Here is a 19,142-nt window from a genome sequence, read left to right on the forward strand (position 1 = left end):
TTCTGTAATATTTTTACCTGAATAAAATGAAATGAAATGGGCCAAATCGCTCACCTGAGTAGCTTTCATCATGCTGTTCTTTACCAGATTTACCCTATCCTACCCCAAGGGTCATAATTTGGACAATTTAAAATCTACACTACCCCAGGATGCTTTTGCATAAGTTTCAGCTTTTCTGGCCGAGTAGTTCCTGAGAAGAAAATTCTAAAAGATTTTTTTTAGATAGTTTAGAACTTGGGTTCACTATTGTGCCCCGCCCTAAACCCATGAGTCAGGATTTGAACAATTTAGGATCTACACTTCCCCAGGATGCTTTAACATAAGTTTCAGCTTTTCTGGCCCAGTGGATCTTGAGAAGATTTTTTTTTTTAATTCTATATATTTCAACGTAAAACTTCAGTTCCCTATTGTGGCCCCCACCTTACACCCAGGGGTCAAGATTTAAACAAGTTACAATCTTCACTACCCCAATATGCTTCCACATAACTTTCAGCTTTTCTGGATCAGTGGTTCTTGAGAAGATTTCTAAAGATTTTTCCTATATATTTCTATGTATAACTTTGATTCCCTATTACAGCCCCACCCGACTCCCGGGGGTCATGGTTTGGACAATTTAGAATCTACTCTATCCCAAGATGCTTTCATATAACTTTCAGCTTTTCTGGATCAGTGGTTCTTGAGAAGATTTTAAAAGATTATTCCTGTATATTTCTATGTTAAAATTTGATTCCCTATTGTTGTCCCACCAAACCCCAGGGGTCATGATATGGACAATTTAGAATCTACACCACCCCAAGATGCTTCCACATAAGTTTCAGCTTTTCTGGCCCAGTGGTTCTCAAGAAGAAGATTTTAAAAGATTTGTCCTATATATTTTTATGTAAATCTTTGATTCCCTATTGCGACCCTGCCCAACCCCCATGGGTCAGGATTTGAACAATTTAGAATCTACACAATCCCAGGATGCTTCCACATAAGCTTCAGCTTTTCTGGCCCAGTGGTTCTTGAAGAGAAGATTTCTTAATGACCCCACCCTATTTTTTTTTTCTTTTCTTGATTATCTCCCCTTGTGAGAGGACTTGGCCCTTCATTTTAAAATTTAATATCCCCTTCACCCAAGGATGATTTATACCAAGTTTGGTTAAAATTGGCACAGTGGTTCTTGAGAAGTCAAAAATGTGAAAAGTTTACAGGCGGAGGTACGACGGAAAAAATGTGATCAGAAAAGATCACTTGAGCCTTCGGCTCAAGTGAGCTAAAAACTGCTTTGAAATACCTTCATCATCTTCTTCAATAGCTTCCTCCTTGGGTTTGTACTTTCCAGATTTTATCATCTTTACCATATGCTTGTAGTATGGGTTTAGTGGATTTTCAAAATGAAGAAAATCAAACTGTGGATTATTGGCTTGCTTAGTTTTGATCAAGATTTCCATCTGTGCTCCTTGTTTCGCAACAAACTTTGCTGTTTTCAAAATGATTGCATTGCCTTTTTCTGTACTGGGCTATTGAAGATAAAATCAAAAAGATCAACTCTACCTATCTTGTATACTGCTATCTACATTTTTTATATGATGATAAGTAACCTTTTTTGCTAGAAAATACCAAAAGTACTGTGAAATATACAATTAATGCCCAGTAATTAACACTTTACAAATTGACCATGTACCCTGGTATCTCAATCTGGAGAGCTATAATTACCTCCAAATATTCTTAATTATAAGATGTGTAAAAGCACTAAACAAGAGGCCCATGGGTCTCATAGGTCACCTGAGAATCATGTAACAACTTTCCAACAATTGAATATATATACATTTGTGGTATCTCTCCATTATATAAACATACAGAGAGAAAATATCTTCAATTCTGTATGAAGTTTGTCAGAGGTCAGAGGTCAATACGTGACCTAATCACACGGCGCAATAATATCTACCGGTACATATATTATGAAATGACCTGTTCTACTTGCTTATCATGTATAAAAATGAACAAAATAAGCAAGTAATATGATTTTTATTTACATTGTAAACAAGTATTTCATACAGTTTATTGGCTATCGATTCAACCTATGTATATACATGTAGCGAAAAACCCCTAGCGTTTGTTTACATTATTTTTCACTTTTGTCAGCTGCACAGTCTCTAACGTTCATCCTTATTTTTTGGGTAGACCTTTCCTTAAATTTTCATGATAAAATATTATTTTATCTTTAAATTCTACTCACGATAAATGTGTAAATCTGTTGGAAAATATTATTGCAATCATGCCATGAGCAGCTGCCAAACACCTCGGCGTTTTCGCAGTTCAATGTAAAGCTGTCGCCAGTGTCTCCGTGTTTATCAGTGTTTTACAATAAGTATGCCTTTAGTACTGATATCGTAGAATGTTTTTGATCAAATTGCAAATTAACTGCCTCGGAAAAGTGTCTCAATCCATCGGATCCATCCATCCCTATCGGGCGACCGAAATTCCTCCAACTTTTTATCATCAATCCTCGAATGGGTTTCTTGTGTCTTTTCAGCATTAATTATCAATTTTCAATTTTCACGAATAAAAATATCCCCAGACAACAATCTGTTCACTGTTACTGATCACAAGTAGCCTTTCACAAAATATTCCCTTCGAAATAGATTCCTTAGCCTAATGCATTCGAAGCGTAACCGCCATGCAAGCCGATTTACACCTTGCGTCATTTTTCAAAATCTACGACGGACGGTTAGTGCAATAATTTAAATTTGAAAATACTTAATTGTCTGTCTCAAATGTATATATAAGTAATAAATAACAAGTTTATAAACTTCAATGGGAATTGAAGTAAGTCGGTACGTGATCAAATCTTCTGAGAAGGCCTTCGGCCTTCACAGGATTTGATCACGTGACCGACCCACTTCAATTCCCATTGAAGTTTATAAACTTGTTATTTATTTCTTAATTGGTTTGTGTTTTAACCCAGAGGCCATGCAATTCACAATTTTGAAAGAGGCACCATTGCTTATCATAACTATAAACTTTGCTTGCTTTCTTTGATTACTTTATACCCAGAGGTACATGTAGATCAGAGTAACAAAGAGAAAATGCACTTCCACTTTACAACCAGTTGTGCACCCCATCCCACAGGAACCACTGACCCTTGGGCCACATATTTCAAAATTCTGGAAATTTTATCATGAATTTTATTTCATCATAAATGGTTGATTTCAAAGCATTAATTTATTTTTCAGACTTTGTAACCCCCCCCCCCCTTCAATAACTATGACCCGTGGAGCATGAAATTAACCATTTTGCTAGATGCACCTTTCTTCATCATAAATATATATACTTGGATCATTGGCATAATATCCAGGAGCAAAGGAAAAGATTTTCAAAGAATTAATGTATTTTTACTTAATAATCAAAAGAGCCCCCCCCCCCCCCTCCCACCAAATGGCAAAACCCCTGAAACAGGGACCATGAAATTCACAAATTTGGTTGAGGCACTCTTGCTCATTATAGATATATACTAAGTTAGTTTATTTGATACCCAGGAGCAGAGAAGAAGATTTTCAAAGAATTAATGCATTTTCACTATATAATCAATAGAGCCCCACCTGAACACCAGAACCCCTGACCCTGGGGTCATCAAATTCATAATTTTGGAAGAGGTACTTTTGCTTATCATAACTATATACTTACTTAGGTTATTTTATACCCAGGAGCAGAGGAGAAGATTTTGGAATAATTAATGCATTTTACCTATATAATCAATAGAGCCCCACCCTAATAACAGAACCCCTGACCTTGGGGCCATAAATTTCACAATTTTGGATAAGGCACTCCTGCTTATCATAACTATGTACTTAGTTACTTTATTTAATACCTAGGAGCAGAGAAGAAGATTTTCAAAGAAATAATACATTTTCAATATATAATTTGAACATATTCTATAATGGAAGAAAAACATAAACGGATTCGGCAGTAGGCATAGCCTATATAAGCCCTCTCCACAATACATAATCTATATAGCCCCGCCCTAGCATTAGAGCCCCTGACCCTGGGGCCATGAATTTCACAATTTAGGTAGACTCAATGCTCATTACATTCATGCCAACAGTTTGACTGCTTGATGTCCAGGAGTAAAGAAGAAGATTTTTAAAGATTTCATTAATTTTAGTGGTTTTGGCCCCACCTCTCAGGCCCCAGGGAGGTGGGGACCATAAAATTCATAATTTTTGTTCCCCTTCACCCATAGATGCTGAATACCAAATTTGGTTGAAATTGCTTCAGTGGTTTCAGAGAAGAAGCTGAAAATGTTCAAATGTTAACACAAGACACACCACGCACGATGAAGGATGAAAACGGATAGCAACAGGTCACCTGTTAAAACACCTATTAAATTTTACACATGACTTTATCGTTATGTGACCAAATCTCAGAGACTCCATCAAATACACTGTAAGCGTGAGGACTGGTCTGATACTGGTGGAGGGTTGGGATGTGATAAAATTTTGACATCAATGTATGATTATTCCTTTCATTGCTAATTTGAAAATATAATGAACAAAATTCAGAATAGGTGCACATTTGATAATTAAGCATGTACGTGCTTGAGTTTCTTTTTCTCATCAATCCATTCAGAGGAAATTCATTTTATAAATGATCCATGTAAAATAAGGCAAAAAGAAATTTTTTACAATGTTTATTGGATATGTAATGTTATAAGCAGTAAACAATCAGAAAAAAATCTGCTCGTTGAATGTTAGTTTTCTTCCCATTTTCTTGATTTTGAATAATATTCATATCCCCCCTTTTTTTGTGCCCATCCAATTTATTTAAAATGATTGTCCTGCTACCATTGCAGTATAAGGTGTCATCTCTTAAAGAAGGTAGAGAGATTTTCTTTTTTTTAAATCGTCATATTATTTAGGAATGATTCAAACAATAAAATGCTTGTAAGTACCGGAATTAATGTCGCAGCTGTTGCAGCAAAAAAATATAACTCGCGTAAACACTTATAAATTCCTCTACTAAGAACCAAAGAAAGACGGTTGTTTATATTCATATCTGTATAAATAATCATTCAAAGTAGGATTAAAAGCATAATTGATTATTTTATTATTGATATGTACATGTTTTATTGATGGAACAGGCACTGCTCAAGAAATCTGTATAGATATGCCTAGTGTTGTTCATGCATAGGCGTCAGAACTGGGGGAGGAAGGGGGGGGGGGGCTTAGCCAGCACTTTTTTTGCAAATATATACTTAATATAGGCAATGAAAAAATAGGGGGTTACATTATTTTGTTTGTTGTTCAATTAGCCCCCCTTTCAATTTGCTTCTGACGCCTATGTCATGTGAGGATAAACTGCAATGCTTTTCATATATTCATTATTAGATGTTAGTGTATTTAAGTTATTTTTCATTATAATCTCAAGTAAAAATAGTGTTGTTTTGACAGAGAAAAAATGAATATACATAGCCCCTGACTGTATCACATATCTTTTTTTCCACATCTAATGTACTGCACGTTTGGCTCTCATTAATTTAATTTTTGTACAATTGATTGTGTTTATTTACCATATAAGTAGAATTTTTAGCGAGGATTTAATTTTGGTATTATTAGTGAGAGTGCTGACATCACTAAAATTGAATATCATTAAAAATTAATTGCGTTTTATTTGTAATAGCTTCTTTATTTAGCATTTTAAAATTGCTACAATTACTTCTCACTAAATATAAAATACCAGAATTTAGGCAGAAATTGCTAAATTTAGCGTCTCGCTAAAATTTCCACTTAGGCCAAAATAAAATTATAGTTTGTTTGGAATTGCCGCCTGCCTCATTGAAATACCCCCCGCTCAAAATATTTTATTGGCAAAATATTGCAAATATATTTTTTACCATTTTTTCGTCACATTGTTTATTACAAGTTAGTTCGTTCGTCAAAATAGCTTTATAAAGTCGGGTTTGAGCTCACATTAATTTAACAACATGGGTCAATAAAACGTTTTCTTCATAGTATTTATGATATACAGTTATAGGTGGTGATTTCGCAAAATGAAAGCCGCCAAAATGTCAGACCAGGTGGGATCAACATTCAAGCGTTGAAAAGCAGAACATTTATGCATCTCCATAAAAATAAAAGGTGAATAAAAATTAAATGGAATGATACACCAATACCTGGAACGAGCTATTGTAATAGACTGCACATTGAACTTGATAGGCTAAGTCCGTCATGTTGAAATTAAAAATGATCGTTCTGACAGATCCCAGTTAAAAAATTGCATGGTTCAGAAATGTTTTATGCCAAATACTAAAGGAAAAATGTTGTCTGACAGTATGAAAAGTCTTTGAAACGTAATGGTAAAATTAATTCATGGCGAACACTCAAGAACATACCAAGCACCCCTCCAGCTTTTGCACAAAACACTCCAACAATTCTTATGCAGTTAAGAAATTTTGTGTGGTTCGCACTGTTTGTAAGTTTTGTCTTAACAAAGAGATAAATTTCAAAGAGAAATGCTGTAAAGTAGACTGATTAAATTATTGTTTAAAAAAGATTTTTAAAATAAGAAGTTCGACGCTGAAATTTGACTATTGATAAATGAGCAGATCTAACATCCAAATTAGACTGATATTTGAGTTAGTACCGTTTTGTGTATAACTCTATATTTTTTTGAAAATCAGACAAAAATTATATTAATAAAAGGAAAATTAATGAAAATCACCACTGTTCATTGAGATTTTTATTTTTTTAATTATTTAGCTTCAATTTGTAAAAAAAAAAAAAATCCCTCCCTCCCTCCTGGGTCTGAAAACCCAGAGGCGACAATTCCAAACAAACATTTTTTTAAGGATGGCCTTATATGGTATTCAAACAATAAAATGCTTTATTTGGTGTAAGTATGCAGCAAATTAATGTTGCAGCCGTCGCATAAAAAATTCAGAATCCTCGTAAGGGGGGAGGGGGGCTTTGTCTAGTTGATACTTTTGTAAAGAACCATTTAAATCTAATGCCCCCACTCTAGGCCGTAGGTAGGAAGCAATTTTAGTTTGAGGGGAGGGGGGCATCTGTATATGAATTTTCAGTTTGGGGCAATATCAAGTACCAAAAATTCCCTGACTAGCAAAAAAAATTTTAGGTGTTTTTATTTATGGGGCACGAACTAATAGTAGTAGCATGTTTTCTAAAGTATACTATACATCAGCAAATTAACTCCCCCCCCCCATTCCTATTGCCAAGCGTAACATGCATTTCAAAGTTTGGGATCTAAACAAAAGGCCCATGGGCCATATCGCTCACCTAAGCAATGTGGCTAGGAAAAAAGCAGAAATCAGTTTATTATTAAAAAGTTTAAACCCAATAGTGGTCCTAACCAATCCTTAAAGGGGAGAGGGTATGATTTGAATAAACTTGAACCTACACTAACTAAGGATTCTTGCATATTTCTTTGACTACCTGTGACTTTATTGCCCTTTACATTTGAACGTACATTGTGGACCTGCCCTACCCTCAGGGGTCATCACTTGAACAAGAGGCCCATGGGCCACATCACTCACCTGAGCATTAAGGGTAGAAAGAAGTAGAAAATGGCTTTTTATTGTAAAGTTTAAATCCAAAAGTAGTCCCATGACCAATCATGGATTTGCTATTTTTTAGAAAATGATTTTTGAAGAATTTTCCTATATATATCTTTAAAAACTTTGGTCGGCCATATTGGCCCCACCCTACCCCTGGGGGTCATGATTTGAACAAATTTGAATCTACACTACTTGAGCATGCTTCCATATAAATATGAGGAATTATGGCTTTGTCATTCTTGAGAAGAAGATTTTTAAAGAATTTTCCTTTATATTTCTAGGTAAAACTTTGGTCGGCCATTTTGGCCCCGCCCTACCCCCGGGGGTCATGATTTGAACAAACTTGAATCTACACTATCTGAGCATGCTTCCATATAAATATGAAGAATTATGGCTTTGTCATTCTTGAGAAGAAGATTTTTAAAGAATTTTCTATATATATTTCTACGTAAAACTTTGGTCGGCCATTTTGACCCCGCTCTACCCCCGGGGGTCATGATTTGAACAAACTTGAATCTACACTACCTGAACATGCTTCCATATAAATATGATGAATAATGGCTTTGTCATTCTTGAGAAGAAGATTTTTAAAGAATTTTCCTATATATTTCTATGTAAAACTTTGGTCGGCCATTTTGGCCCCGCCCTACCCCGGGAGGTCATGATTTGAACAAACTTGAATCTACACTACCTGAGCATGCTCCCATATAAATATGATGAATTATGGCTTTGTCATTCTTGAGAAGAAGATTTTTAAAGAATTTTCATATATATTTCTACGTAAAACTTTGGTTGGCCATTTTGGCCCCGCCCTACCCCAGGGGGTCATGATTTGTACAAACTTGAATCTACACTACCTGAGGATGTTTTCCCATAAATTTCATCTTTCCTGGCACAGTGGTTCTTGAGAAGAAGATTTTTAAAATATGCTACTAAATTTTCATTAATTCCCAATTATCTCCCCTTGAATGAGGGCGTGGCCCTTCATTTGAACAAACTTGAATCCCCTTCACCCAAGGATACTTTGTGGCAAGTTTGGTTGAAATTGGCCTAGCGGTTCTTGAGAAGAAGTCGAAAATGTGAAAAGTTTACAGACAGACAGACAGACAGACGGACGCCGGACAAAATGTGATCAGAAAAGCTCACTTGAGCCTTCGGCTCAGGTGAGCTAACAAACTTGAATCTACACTACCTGATTATGCTTCCATATCAATATGACTAATCATGGCTTTCCAATTCTTGAAAAGAAGATTTTTAAAGATTTTTTCTACATGCATTTAGGTAAAACTTTGATTCCATGTCATGGCCTTGCCCTACCCCCAGGGGTCATGATTTGAACAAACTTGAATCTACACTACCTGAGGATGCTTCTATATGAATATGACTTATCATGGCTTTGCTATTCTTGAGAAGAAGATTTTTTTTTAAATTCTATATATTTCTATGTAAAACTTTGATCAGCCATTGTGGCCTTACCCAACCCCAGGGGTCATGATTTGAACAAATTAATTTGAATCTCCACTACCTGAGGATGCTTCCATATAAATATGATCAATCATGCCTTTGCTATTCTTGGGCAAGATTTTTAAAGAGTTTTCCTATTTATTTTCTATGTAAAATTTTGATCGGCCATTGTGGTCCGCCCTACCCCCGGGGGTCATGATTTGAACAAACTTGAATCTACACTTACTGAGGATGCTTCCATATAAGTTTTATTTTTTTCTGGCACAGTGGTTCTTGAAAAGAAGATTTTTAAAGAATTTTCCTATATATTTCTATGTAAAACATTGATCGGTCATTGTGACCCCGCCCTACCCATGGGGGTCATGATTTGCACAACCTTGAACCTATACTACCCAAAGATGCTTCCCTATAAGTTTCACTTTTCCTGGCGCAGTGGTTCTTGAGAAGATTTTTAAAACATCCAACAAATTTTTCACTATTTCTGAATTATCTCCCCTTGAATAAGAGTGTGCCCCTTCATTTGAACAAACTTGAATTCCCTTCACCTAAGAATACTTTGTGCCAAGTTTGGTTGAAATTGGACCAGTAATTTTTGAGAAGAAGTTGAAAATGTAAAAAGCTCAGGACGCCGACGACGACGCCGACAACAACAGACAACGGACAAATTTTGATCAAAAAAGCTCACTTGAGCCTTCGGCTCAGGTGAGCTAATAACAAGAGGCCCATGGGCCTTATTGGTCATCTGAGCATCATGCAACAACTTTCAAATGATTGAATTTGGTTAACATTTTAAGCTAGATGCTATGGCATTCACAATTTTGAAAGAGGCACCATTGCTCATCACAACTATACACTAAGCAATTGCTTAATTTGGTTACAAAGATTTAATGTATTTTCACTATATAATAAATCAATAGAGCCCCGCCCTAACATCAGAACCCCTGACCCTGGGGCCATAAAATTCACAATTTTGGTAGAGGCACTCTTGCTCATCATTACTATGTACTTTATTTAATACCAAGAAGCAGAGAAAATTTTCAAATGCATTTTCACTATAATATAATCAATAGAGCCCCGCCCTAAAACCAGAACCACTGACCCTGAGGCCATAAAATTCACAATTTTGCTATAGGCACTCTTCCTTATCATAACTACGTACTTAGTTAGTTTACTTCATACTCAGAAGCAGAGAAGAAGATTTTCAAAGAATTAAGGCATTTTCACTACATGAGGCCCAAGGGCCTTGAATCGCTCTTCCGATAAATTGTACAATCTATCACTTCTATTTGAAGCCTCTAACTCCAAGTATCCAAGACCAAAGTTGCATCAAATGACAAAGCTTGATGATTCTTAGCCAGTTAGGACTGGAAATATTTTAATAAAGCTATTAAAAAAAACATAAGTAGGTCACAGTGACATACTTTAAGATTGAAGTTTTCGGAGGACTCAAGATGCATTAATCCACAAAAATTGAAGATTCTGAGCCAATAAGTATTTGAGATATTTATAAGTAGGTCATCATGACCTACTTTTTGTTTACATTCTCTGAACACCCAAGACGCATCAACTGACAAAGTTTGCCGATTCTAAGCCAATAAGTACCCAAGATACTTAAATACAGCCAAAAAATATCACAGGTAGGTCACTGTGACCTAATTTTTAGTAGAAGATTTTAGAAAACCCAAGATAAATTAACTGACAAAGTTTGATGATTCTAAGCCAATATGTACCTGAGATATTCAAAAGTAGGTTGCCATGACTTACTTTTTGGTCGACATTCTCCAAAAACCAAAGATGCCCCAACTGACAAAGTTTATCAATTCTAGGTCAAAGGTACTCGAGATACCAAAATATAGCCATAAAATGTCAATAGTAGGTCAAGTTGAGGTAAATTTTTGGTTTGCGTTCCCTGAAAACCCAGGATGCATGCATCAACTGAAAAAGTACCGGAGATACTTAAATAAAGCCATAAAATGTTAAAAGTAGGTCGCCATGACCTACTTTATGGTCGTCCTTCACCGAAAACCCAAGATGCATCAACTGACAAAGTTTGATGATTCTAAGCAAATAAGTACTGGAGATACTCAAATAGAGCCATAAAATGTCAAAATTAGACCACAGTGACCTACTTTCTGGTCTTCATTCTCCGAAAACCCAAGATGCAAAAACTCACAAAGTTTGATGATTCTAAGCCAATAAATTCCAAAGATACTTAAATATAGCCATAAAATGTCAAAAGTAGGTCATCGTGACCTACATTTTGGTTGACATTTTTGAAGTCCAAAGATCAATGTCTGGCAATGTTTGTTAATCATAGGTCTGAAAGTAATCAAAATTTGTCTTTTAAACAATTTAAAAACAAATGCCTGCAAAATTCAAAAAGTAGGTCAGTGACCTACTTTTTCATAAATATGTTTTAAGGCCCCAAGATGCATCAACTTACAAGATTTGATGATTCTAAACCTCTCAGTGTCTGAATTAATTGAGTTAAATGTTTTAGAAAGGATAACTTATAAAATTCAAAAAGTAGGTCATGGTGACCTATTTTTAATTTGATGTTGTTCAAGGATCCAAGATGCATCAACTGACAAAGTTTGATGATCATAGGCCATAAAGTGTCTGAAAAATATGCCTTCGAATCAATTTGAAAACAAATGCCCACAAAATTAAACAAGAGGCCCAAGGGCCTTGAATCGCTCTTCTGATAAATTGTACAATCTATCACTTCTATTAGAAGCCTCCAACTCTATTAGAATCATAAGACCCAAAATGCATCAACTTACAACATTTGATAATATTTAGCCAGTTAAGACTGAAGATATTATAATATAATTATAAAATACAATTAGTAGGACACAGCGACCTACCTTTTGATTGAAATTTTCTGAGGGCTCAAGATACATTAATTGACAAAGACTGATGATTCTAATTAAATAAGTACCTGAGATATTCAAAAGTAGGTCACCATGACCTACTTTTTGGTCAACATTCTCTGAAAACCCAAGATGCATCAACTGACAAAGTTTGACGATTCTAAGCCAATTAGTACCAGAGATAATTAAATATAGCCTTCAAATGTCAAAAGTAGGTCACGGTGACCTACTTTTTGGTCGACGTTATTCAAAAACCCATGATGCCTAAATTGACAAAATTTGATGATTCTAAGCCAATAAGTACCTGAGATATTCAAAATTAGGTCACCATGACCTACTTCTTTTTGGACATTCAATGAAACCTTAAGATGCCTAAACTGACAAAGTTTGATAATTCCGAGCCAATAAGTAGCAGATATAATTAAATATAGCCATAAAATGTCAAAAGTAGGTCACAGTGACCTACTTTTTGGTCGACGTTCTCCGAAAGCCTAGCTAAGCTCTCGGGCTCTCAGGTTCTCCGAAAACCCAAGATGCCTCAACTGACAAAGTTTGATGATTCTTAGCCAATAAGTGCCTGAGATACTTAAATATAGCCATAAAATTTTGTCAAAAGATAATTAATTATAGTCAACAAAATGTCAAAAGTAGGTCACCATGACCTACTTTTTGGTCATCACTCTCCGAAAACCCAAGATGCATCAACTTACAAAGTTTGATGATTCTAAGCCAATAAGTACCGGAGATATTTAAATAAAGCCATAAAATGTCAAAAGTAGGTCACCGTGACCTACTTTTAGGTCATCACTCTCCAAAAACCAAATATGCATGGACTCACAAAATTCTAAGCCAATAAATACCTAAGATACTTAAATATAGCCATAAAATGTCGAAAGTAGGTCATCGTGACCTACATCTTGGTCGACAAATTTCAAAGACCCAAGATGCATCTACTGACCAAGTTTGATGATCGTAGGTCTGAAGGTACCGTAATTTTTGGGTTATAGGTCGATGGGGTATATAGGTCGAAAGGCTCATTTTCAGCCTTAATTTTTTAAAAATCCTAAGATAGGACGAACTTACTATATAGGACGAGGCTTTGTTTCCCGTTTTCTACAGATTCTTACGCAGATACAACGTATCAGAACAGGTAAACCCCTAGAATTACCGAGGTTATTCCATGACATAAACGTATCAAGAAATTAAACAGGTACTTTAATGAGTATAGAATTTAAATAAAGTTTTTTTTTTTTAAAAAGTAGTTAAAACTTCTTTGAATTGTGATACTACTTATTTTTTTCCAACTTGCCTGTTCAATGCCTCCGTAGTTTCACACCGTTGTTAAATCAAAAGGCATAAATAACACGTAAATACAAGATTATTTTACAGTATAATATTTGGGAAATACCCGAGACCAAAGAATAGTAATTCCGATTTCAGAACAACTTGGACACATTCCTATTAACTTTATTCAAACATTATTTACCGGTGGACGACAATTACTTCGATGTCCGCCATTTTTATTTTTCTTCTCCAGGGATTCGCTAAAACACGCAAATGACCATTAAATGTATATTTCAAGCAACAGTCAAGAATTGAAATCATATTAACACTCTAATAAGTTTAATTTATAAATTTAATTGAGAGTACATTCACAATTTGACTGTCAACATGAATTTCACGGCTTTGTTTGTTCAATGATGTGTAACACTAATACCCTATAACGGCACGTGGGTTTGTTATAATCATGCAACGCAGGCATTTTAAACAACACAGGTGTTACACCTTTGCGTACACAGTGTAAATCCCTTTATCTTTCAGACAATTAAAATTCTGTTAGAAGCCAATCTTTGTATACCGGTAATTCAATGTAAATTATATTTCTGTCAACCGTATTTATTACTAATTCTTTGCTTAAGACAATAAAAAATATTTAATATACTATTTCAATTTATCGCTACTAATAAATGGTAAAAACACTACAGTTGTGATCTTGAAAATTTTTCCGTATTTTAAATTTTGATTCGGTTGCGGTTTTACTTTTAGTAAATGGTAGCGACTTCCTAACTTCACAAGATGGATACCGCATGATGTTAATGGATAATACATTGAGGAATTATTTAATAGATGAAGCAATGTTGTTTTCCTTTGTCATCAACGGATAATTAATGGAAATTATTTTGTAAGAAACTATAGAATAAATATTTTGTTGTTTACCTGGGCATGAATTTTTCTGTGTAAAATAATGAAAAAAGTTATGAAAGTGGCACAGATCTGCTTTGAAATTGACGTAAATTTTATCGATTTAGGGGCATTTTTCGTAAACTTGAGCCTTAGAAAGGTCAAATTCGTATATTGGGCGACCCCAGCGGTTCTGAGAAAAAAAGTATCGACCTATTCCCCATTTTCAAAAGGTGAGTTATTTCCCCTGAAGGGAACTCTTTTACTGTGTTTAATACGCATGTGCTATAAATAAAGTCACTTCCGCGGACGTTCTTGATGTAAACATGTTTATGGTGTTATGCCTCAGTCATATGGAAAAATGTTATTATGTTTGTGAATAAAAAGAAATCTTAACTGATCCGTAATTTTTTTTTAATTGCCCACGCATAGTCTCTTTCTGGATTTGTATTAATCTGTGTAGTACTATAATAAGGTGCTGTGTGCCCCCCCCCCCCCCCTTACAAAAAAAAAAAAAAACCGAAACAAATTACTGATAAAATGCTGATACATATTCGAATAGGCCTATTTCAAAAAAAAAAAAAAAAAGGCTAATAAGCTAATTTTCGGTAGTGGATGTTCTGCAGACGGATCATCATTATTTACAAAATGTGCGGAACAAATTTTTAGTTATAAAGTTTTTACGAAAATCTAGCCTGCTGCAGCCATAATTTCTTTGTATCCAAAAAATTTTTGGAGACTAATGACATGTCCATCTACAGTTTTAAAAGGGCGGCAAATACAATAGTTTATGGCCATAAGAAACTCCGTTTTTGCCCCCTTTATGTCATAACATAGAAAATGAACATATTTGGTTACAATTAATATATTTCATTTGGCCAGTTTCTAGAATTTTTTATTTGTAAAATAATTGATTCACTATATAGTATTAAAAGGTAGGGGTTCTAAATGAATAATTTAATTCATCTCCCCAATATATCGAAGAAAGACTAATTAAAATAGCAACCTGAATTCGTGTTACCCGGGTTGAGCTGCATTTAATCAAAGTTTTATGCGATATTTTGTATACCCGGAGTTACACATATCAGAGAATTGAGAGCGGTATCAAAATATTATGCTACACCTGTCATTCGGAAAAATGTTAAATTTTTTTTAAATCCTTTTGTAAGTACATGTATCTTTTTTATAATTTTTTTTTTGCAAAGTTTGTAAAAAACAATAAAGAAGAGAGAGAATATACTATGTAAATTTATCGACTACATGCATGTAAATGGTAAAAAATACATGTTGTAATTTTATTGAATTCAAATTTTTCTAATAATTTTAAATTTTCACAACTATCGGTTGCGGTTGTTACCCATTTTCATATACGGTTCTCTGTACCTGTAACTTCACAAGATGGATACCGCATGATGTTAATGGATAATACATTGAAAATTATTTAATAGATGAAGCAATGTGTCCCCCCCACACACACACACACGCACACACAGATAAGTTATATAAGGGAAATGTTATTGTATGCCAAAAAACTGGTACTGAAATAAGTAGCTTTTTCAACTTTGGGCAAGGTTTTTCTTTGCTAGTCAACTTTTCCAGGTTAAAAAAAAATAATGAAACTTTTAAAGTTATGCTACGTGCCTGGCATTCGTATTTGCTTTTTGAAATTGACGTAACCCTTTATAAAATAATTTATTATCTAAAAAAAAATGCAAACCGTTTTCTTCTTTTAAAATTTTTAAATACAGCGTGTAAGTTGATCGTATTGCGTAGTCCGCGGAAGTTAGGCTGGTGTAGAAGAGTTCCGATTTTGAGGGGAGATAACTCACTTTTGAAAATGGGGAATAACCCAAAAATTACGGTAATCAAAATGTGCGTTTTAAACAATTTGAAAACAAATGTCAGCAAAATTCAAAAAGTAGGTCACAGTGACCTACTTTTTCATAAATATGTTTTAAGGTCCCAAAATGCATCAAAGTACAAGATTTGATGATTCTAAACCTCCCAGTGTCTGAAATAATGGGATTTAATGTTTTTAAAGGCAGAGATTTTTTACCGGGTGGTAAATTCCAGGTGAGGGAGGGGCTTATTTTGTACAGGTGTGAATGCCTTGGGGGCTAGCAGTCTACCTGTGGTCATCTGTCTCCTAATTCCTATACACAGGAAGTGATTTAATACACAGTGAAATACCCCAGGTGTCAAACTTCACCTGTACTGGAGATTTTGAGACAATTTTAAATAAGAAATGAAAAGTTAAAAGTAAAGTTTTTTCCTCAATAATCCATATTTATTTATTTTTGAATGTTTGAAAACACCCCTACTCATTCAAAAAAAATTATTATTATATCATAAAATAAATTCAAATCTTAATACAAAGATTATTTTAGATGTCAGTGTATGTGTTAAATATTAAATTTAAAAAACAAAACTCCAGTAACAACCAAATTAGACTTAATTCACTCATCCCCGGGATCCCAATCTATTAAATAAAAAAAAGTCTTGTTAACTACATTTCATCAAAAAATATCTAGTAGCTTTATCCTAATCTTTATAAGGCTTTGTCACCATGAAACGTGCTAAAAAGATTGCTTGTAAATTCTCGTCTGAATAACAAAGGAAAATAATTATAAGCGACCCATAATATGAAACATGTATAGATACTTTAAAAATTTTATGAATTCACACAATGCTGCTCTAAACTTTTAAAGTCAGTATCATTTCCAGTTTAAGTTTACCGTTTAGCATACGTTAAAATTAATTTCAAAATTTCTTTAGGAAAAAAGAGTTGAATATTTTAAAAATGTATATATATTATAATCCTTTTAAATACTAGAGATATATTTAATTCATATATTATCAAGCTAAAAATTTTTATAGTGATACAGTTTTTCTATACCATGTCTGATAAACATAGGCAGAAGATCAAAGGATCAAAAGTTAATTTGAAGGTCCAAACAAGCTGTAGAGGGTATACACAGGGACCAGTAAGTAAATGTCAATCAAGTCCTAGCATCCAATGATGGACCTTCATGCACTTGATTGACAGGGCTACCCAGATCAGGTAATTTTGAAGGCGGTGCTTAAAATCTCTGCCTTTAAAAGGATAAGTCATAAAGTTCAAAAAGAAGGTCACGGTGACCTACTTTTAAGTTGACATTGTTTGAGGACCCAAGATGCATCAACTGACAAAGTTTGATGATCAAAGGCCTTAAAGTGTCCAAAATATGCCTTCAAATCAATTTGAAAACAAATCCCCGCAAAATCTAAAAAGTAGGTCACCGTGACCTACTTTTGAGTTAACATGATGTGAAGTCGTAAGATGCATCAACTTACAAGATTTGATGATCCTAGTCCTTATAGTAAGCAAAATATACACGTTTTTATTAATTGTACATTTAGGTCAACTTTGAAGTGACCTTGAGACCACGCCCTTTGCCCCAGGGTAATTCCCCGTGCAAAGAAAGAGGGCGTATAAGGCATGTACAATCCCCCGCTCTAGGACAAAATGTTTCTCAATTTTCAAAATTCACAGAAAAGTTATATTTTTCTAAAATCATGTTCTCAGTAATGTCCTCTTCAAAACATGTTATTATTTTATTTTACTGAACGACTTATCATTTGATAATATTTATTTCAAAGTTGACAGTTCAACATATTTAGTGGAAAATGGGTTTAATAGAGCTATAAAAAACGAATTTTGAACATGAATGGTCAAGTCTCCATTTTTCGTGAACGCTTAAAAGATGGAAACGTAAATGTGAAATCTATTTCATTTGTCCAAAAAATGGAATCTGAACCCAAGACCAAACCTGCGCTATGGAGAGAGTTCGAATCATACGTGAAGCTTTTTCTTTTTTGTTTTCAAATGTCTTAAAAACATGCGTGAAAAATAAATTATTGATAAATTATTTAAACAATGAAATACAGAATTTGATGTGTAAAAGATTATATAAACCATAAAATTTTGAAAAAATACAACTTTTAGATTTTTCAGAGCGGGGGATTGTCCTCGCCTTGTACGCCTCCATTCTTTTAATCTTCGACATATCCTGATCCTTGTATGCAAGTTTGGTGAAAATCTGCCTGGTGGTTATGGAGAAGAAGATTTTTTAGCAACCAGTACTTTTGGTTTTGTTTTCCTGATTATCTCCCCTTGTTTAAGGGTCCCAACCCTTATTTTAGCATAAATGGTAGCCCTTGGGCCAAGGATACCCTGTGACAAATTTGGTACTGATTGGCCAAGGGGTTCTTGAGTTATGGCCCATATTCTAAACAGTTTATGCACACCGCACAAATGGCCATAGCATTAGCTCTTTGAGCCTTTGGCTCAGAAGAGCTAAAAAGTAGGTCACCATGACCTACTTTTGAGTTGACATGATGTGAAATCCTAACATCAACTTACAAGTCCTTATAGTAAGCAAAATATAAATGTTTTTATTAAATGTAAATTTAGGTCAACTTTGAAGTGATCTTGAGACCATGTCCTTTGCCCCAGGGTAATTCTGCATGCAAATTTTATTCTTCGACATATCCTGATCCTTGTATGTAAGTCTGGTGAAAATCTGCCTGGTGGTTCTGGAGAAGAAGATTTTTTAGCAACCAGTAATTTTGGTTTTGTTTTCCTGATTATCTCCCCTTGTCTAAGGGTCAAAACCCTTATTTTAGTATGAATGGTAGCCCTTGGGCCAAGGATACCCGGTGACAAATTTGACACTGATTGGCCAAGGGGTTCTTGAGTTATAGCCCATATACTAAAAAGTTTACGTGCACCTCACACCTCACAAATGGCCATAGCAATAGCTCTTTGAGCCTTTGGCTCAGAAGAGCTAATAAAATCAATAGAGCCCTGCCCTAACACCAGAACCCCTGACCCTGGGGCCATAAAATTCACAATTTTGGTAGAGGCACTCTTGCTTATCAAAACTATGTACTTTGTTTATTTAATACCCAGAAGTAGAGGAGATTTTCAAAGAAATAATGCATTTCACTATAAAATCGATAGAGCCCCGCCCTAACACCAGAATTCCTGACCCTGGGGCCATAAAATTCACAATTTTGGTAGAGGCACT

General features: G+C 34.7%; 1 protein-coding gene across 2 annotated transcripts in view; it reads right to left on the minus strand.

Moving 5' to 3' along the window:
• LOC134275905 (splicing factor, suppressor of white-apricot homolog) overlaps positions 1 to 19,142 on the minus strand; it is a 225,753-nt gene that overhangs the window by 178,635 nt on the left and 27,976 nt on the right. For both annotated transcript variants that reach the window (XM_062758184.1, XM_062758183.1), the window contains exon 5: positions 1,277 to 1,502. In XM_062758184.1, coding sequence (XP_062614168.1) covers positions 1,277 to 1,502 — 226 coding nt within the window. The remainder of the gene's footprint in view (positions 1 to 1,276; positions 1,503 to 19,142) is intronic.

Source organism: Saccostrea cucullata, unplaced genomic scaffold (assembly GCF_032062105.1).
Source record: "Saccostrea cucullata isolate Sc308-1 unplaced genomic scaffold, CSIRO_AGI_Scuc_v1 ctg539, whole genome shotgun sequence".
Taxonomy (NCBI): domain Eukaryota; kingdom Metazoa; phylum Mollusca; class Bivalvia; order Ostreida; family Ostreidae; genus Saccostrea; species Saccostrea cuccullata.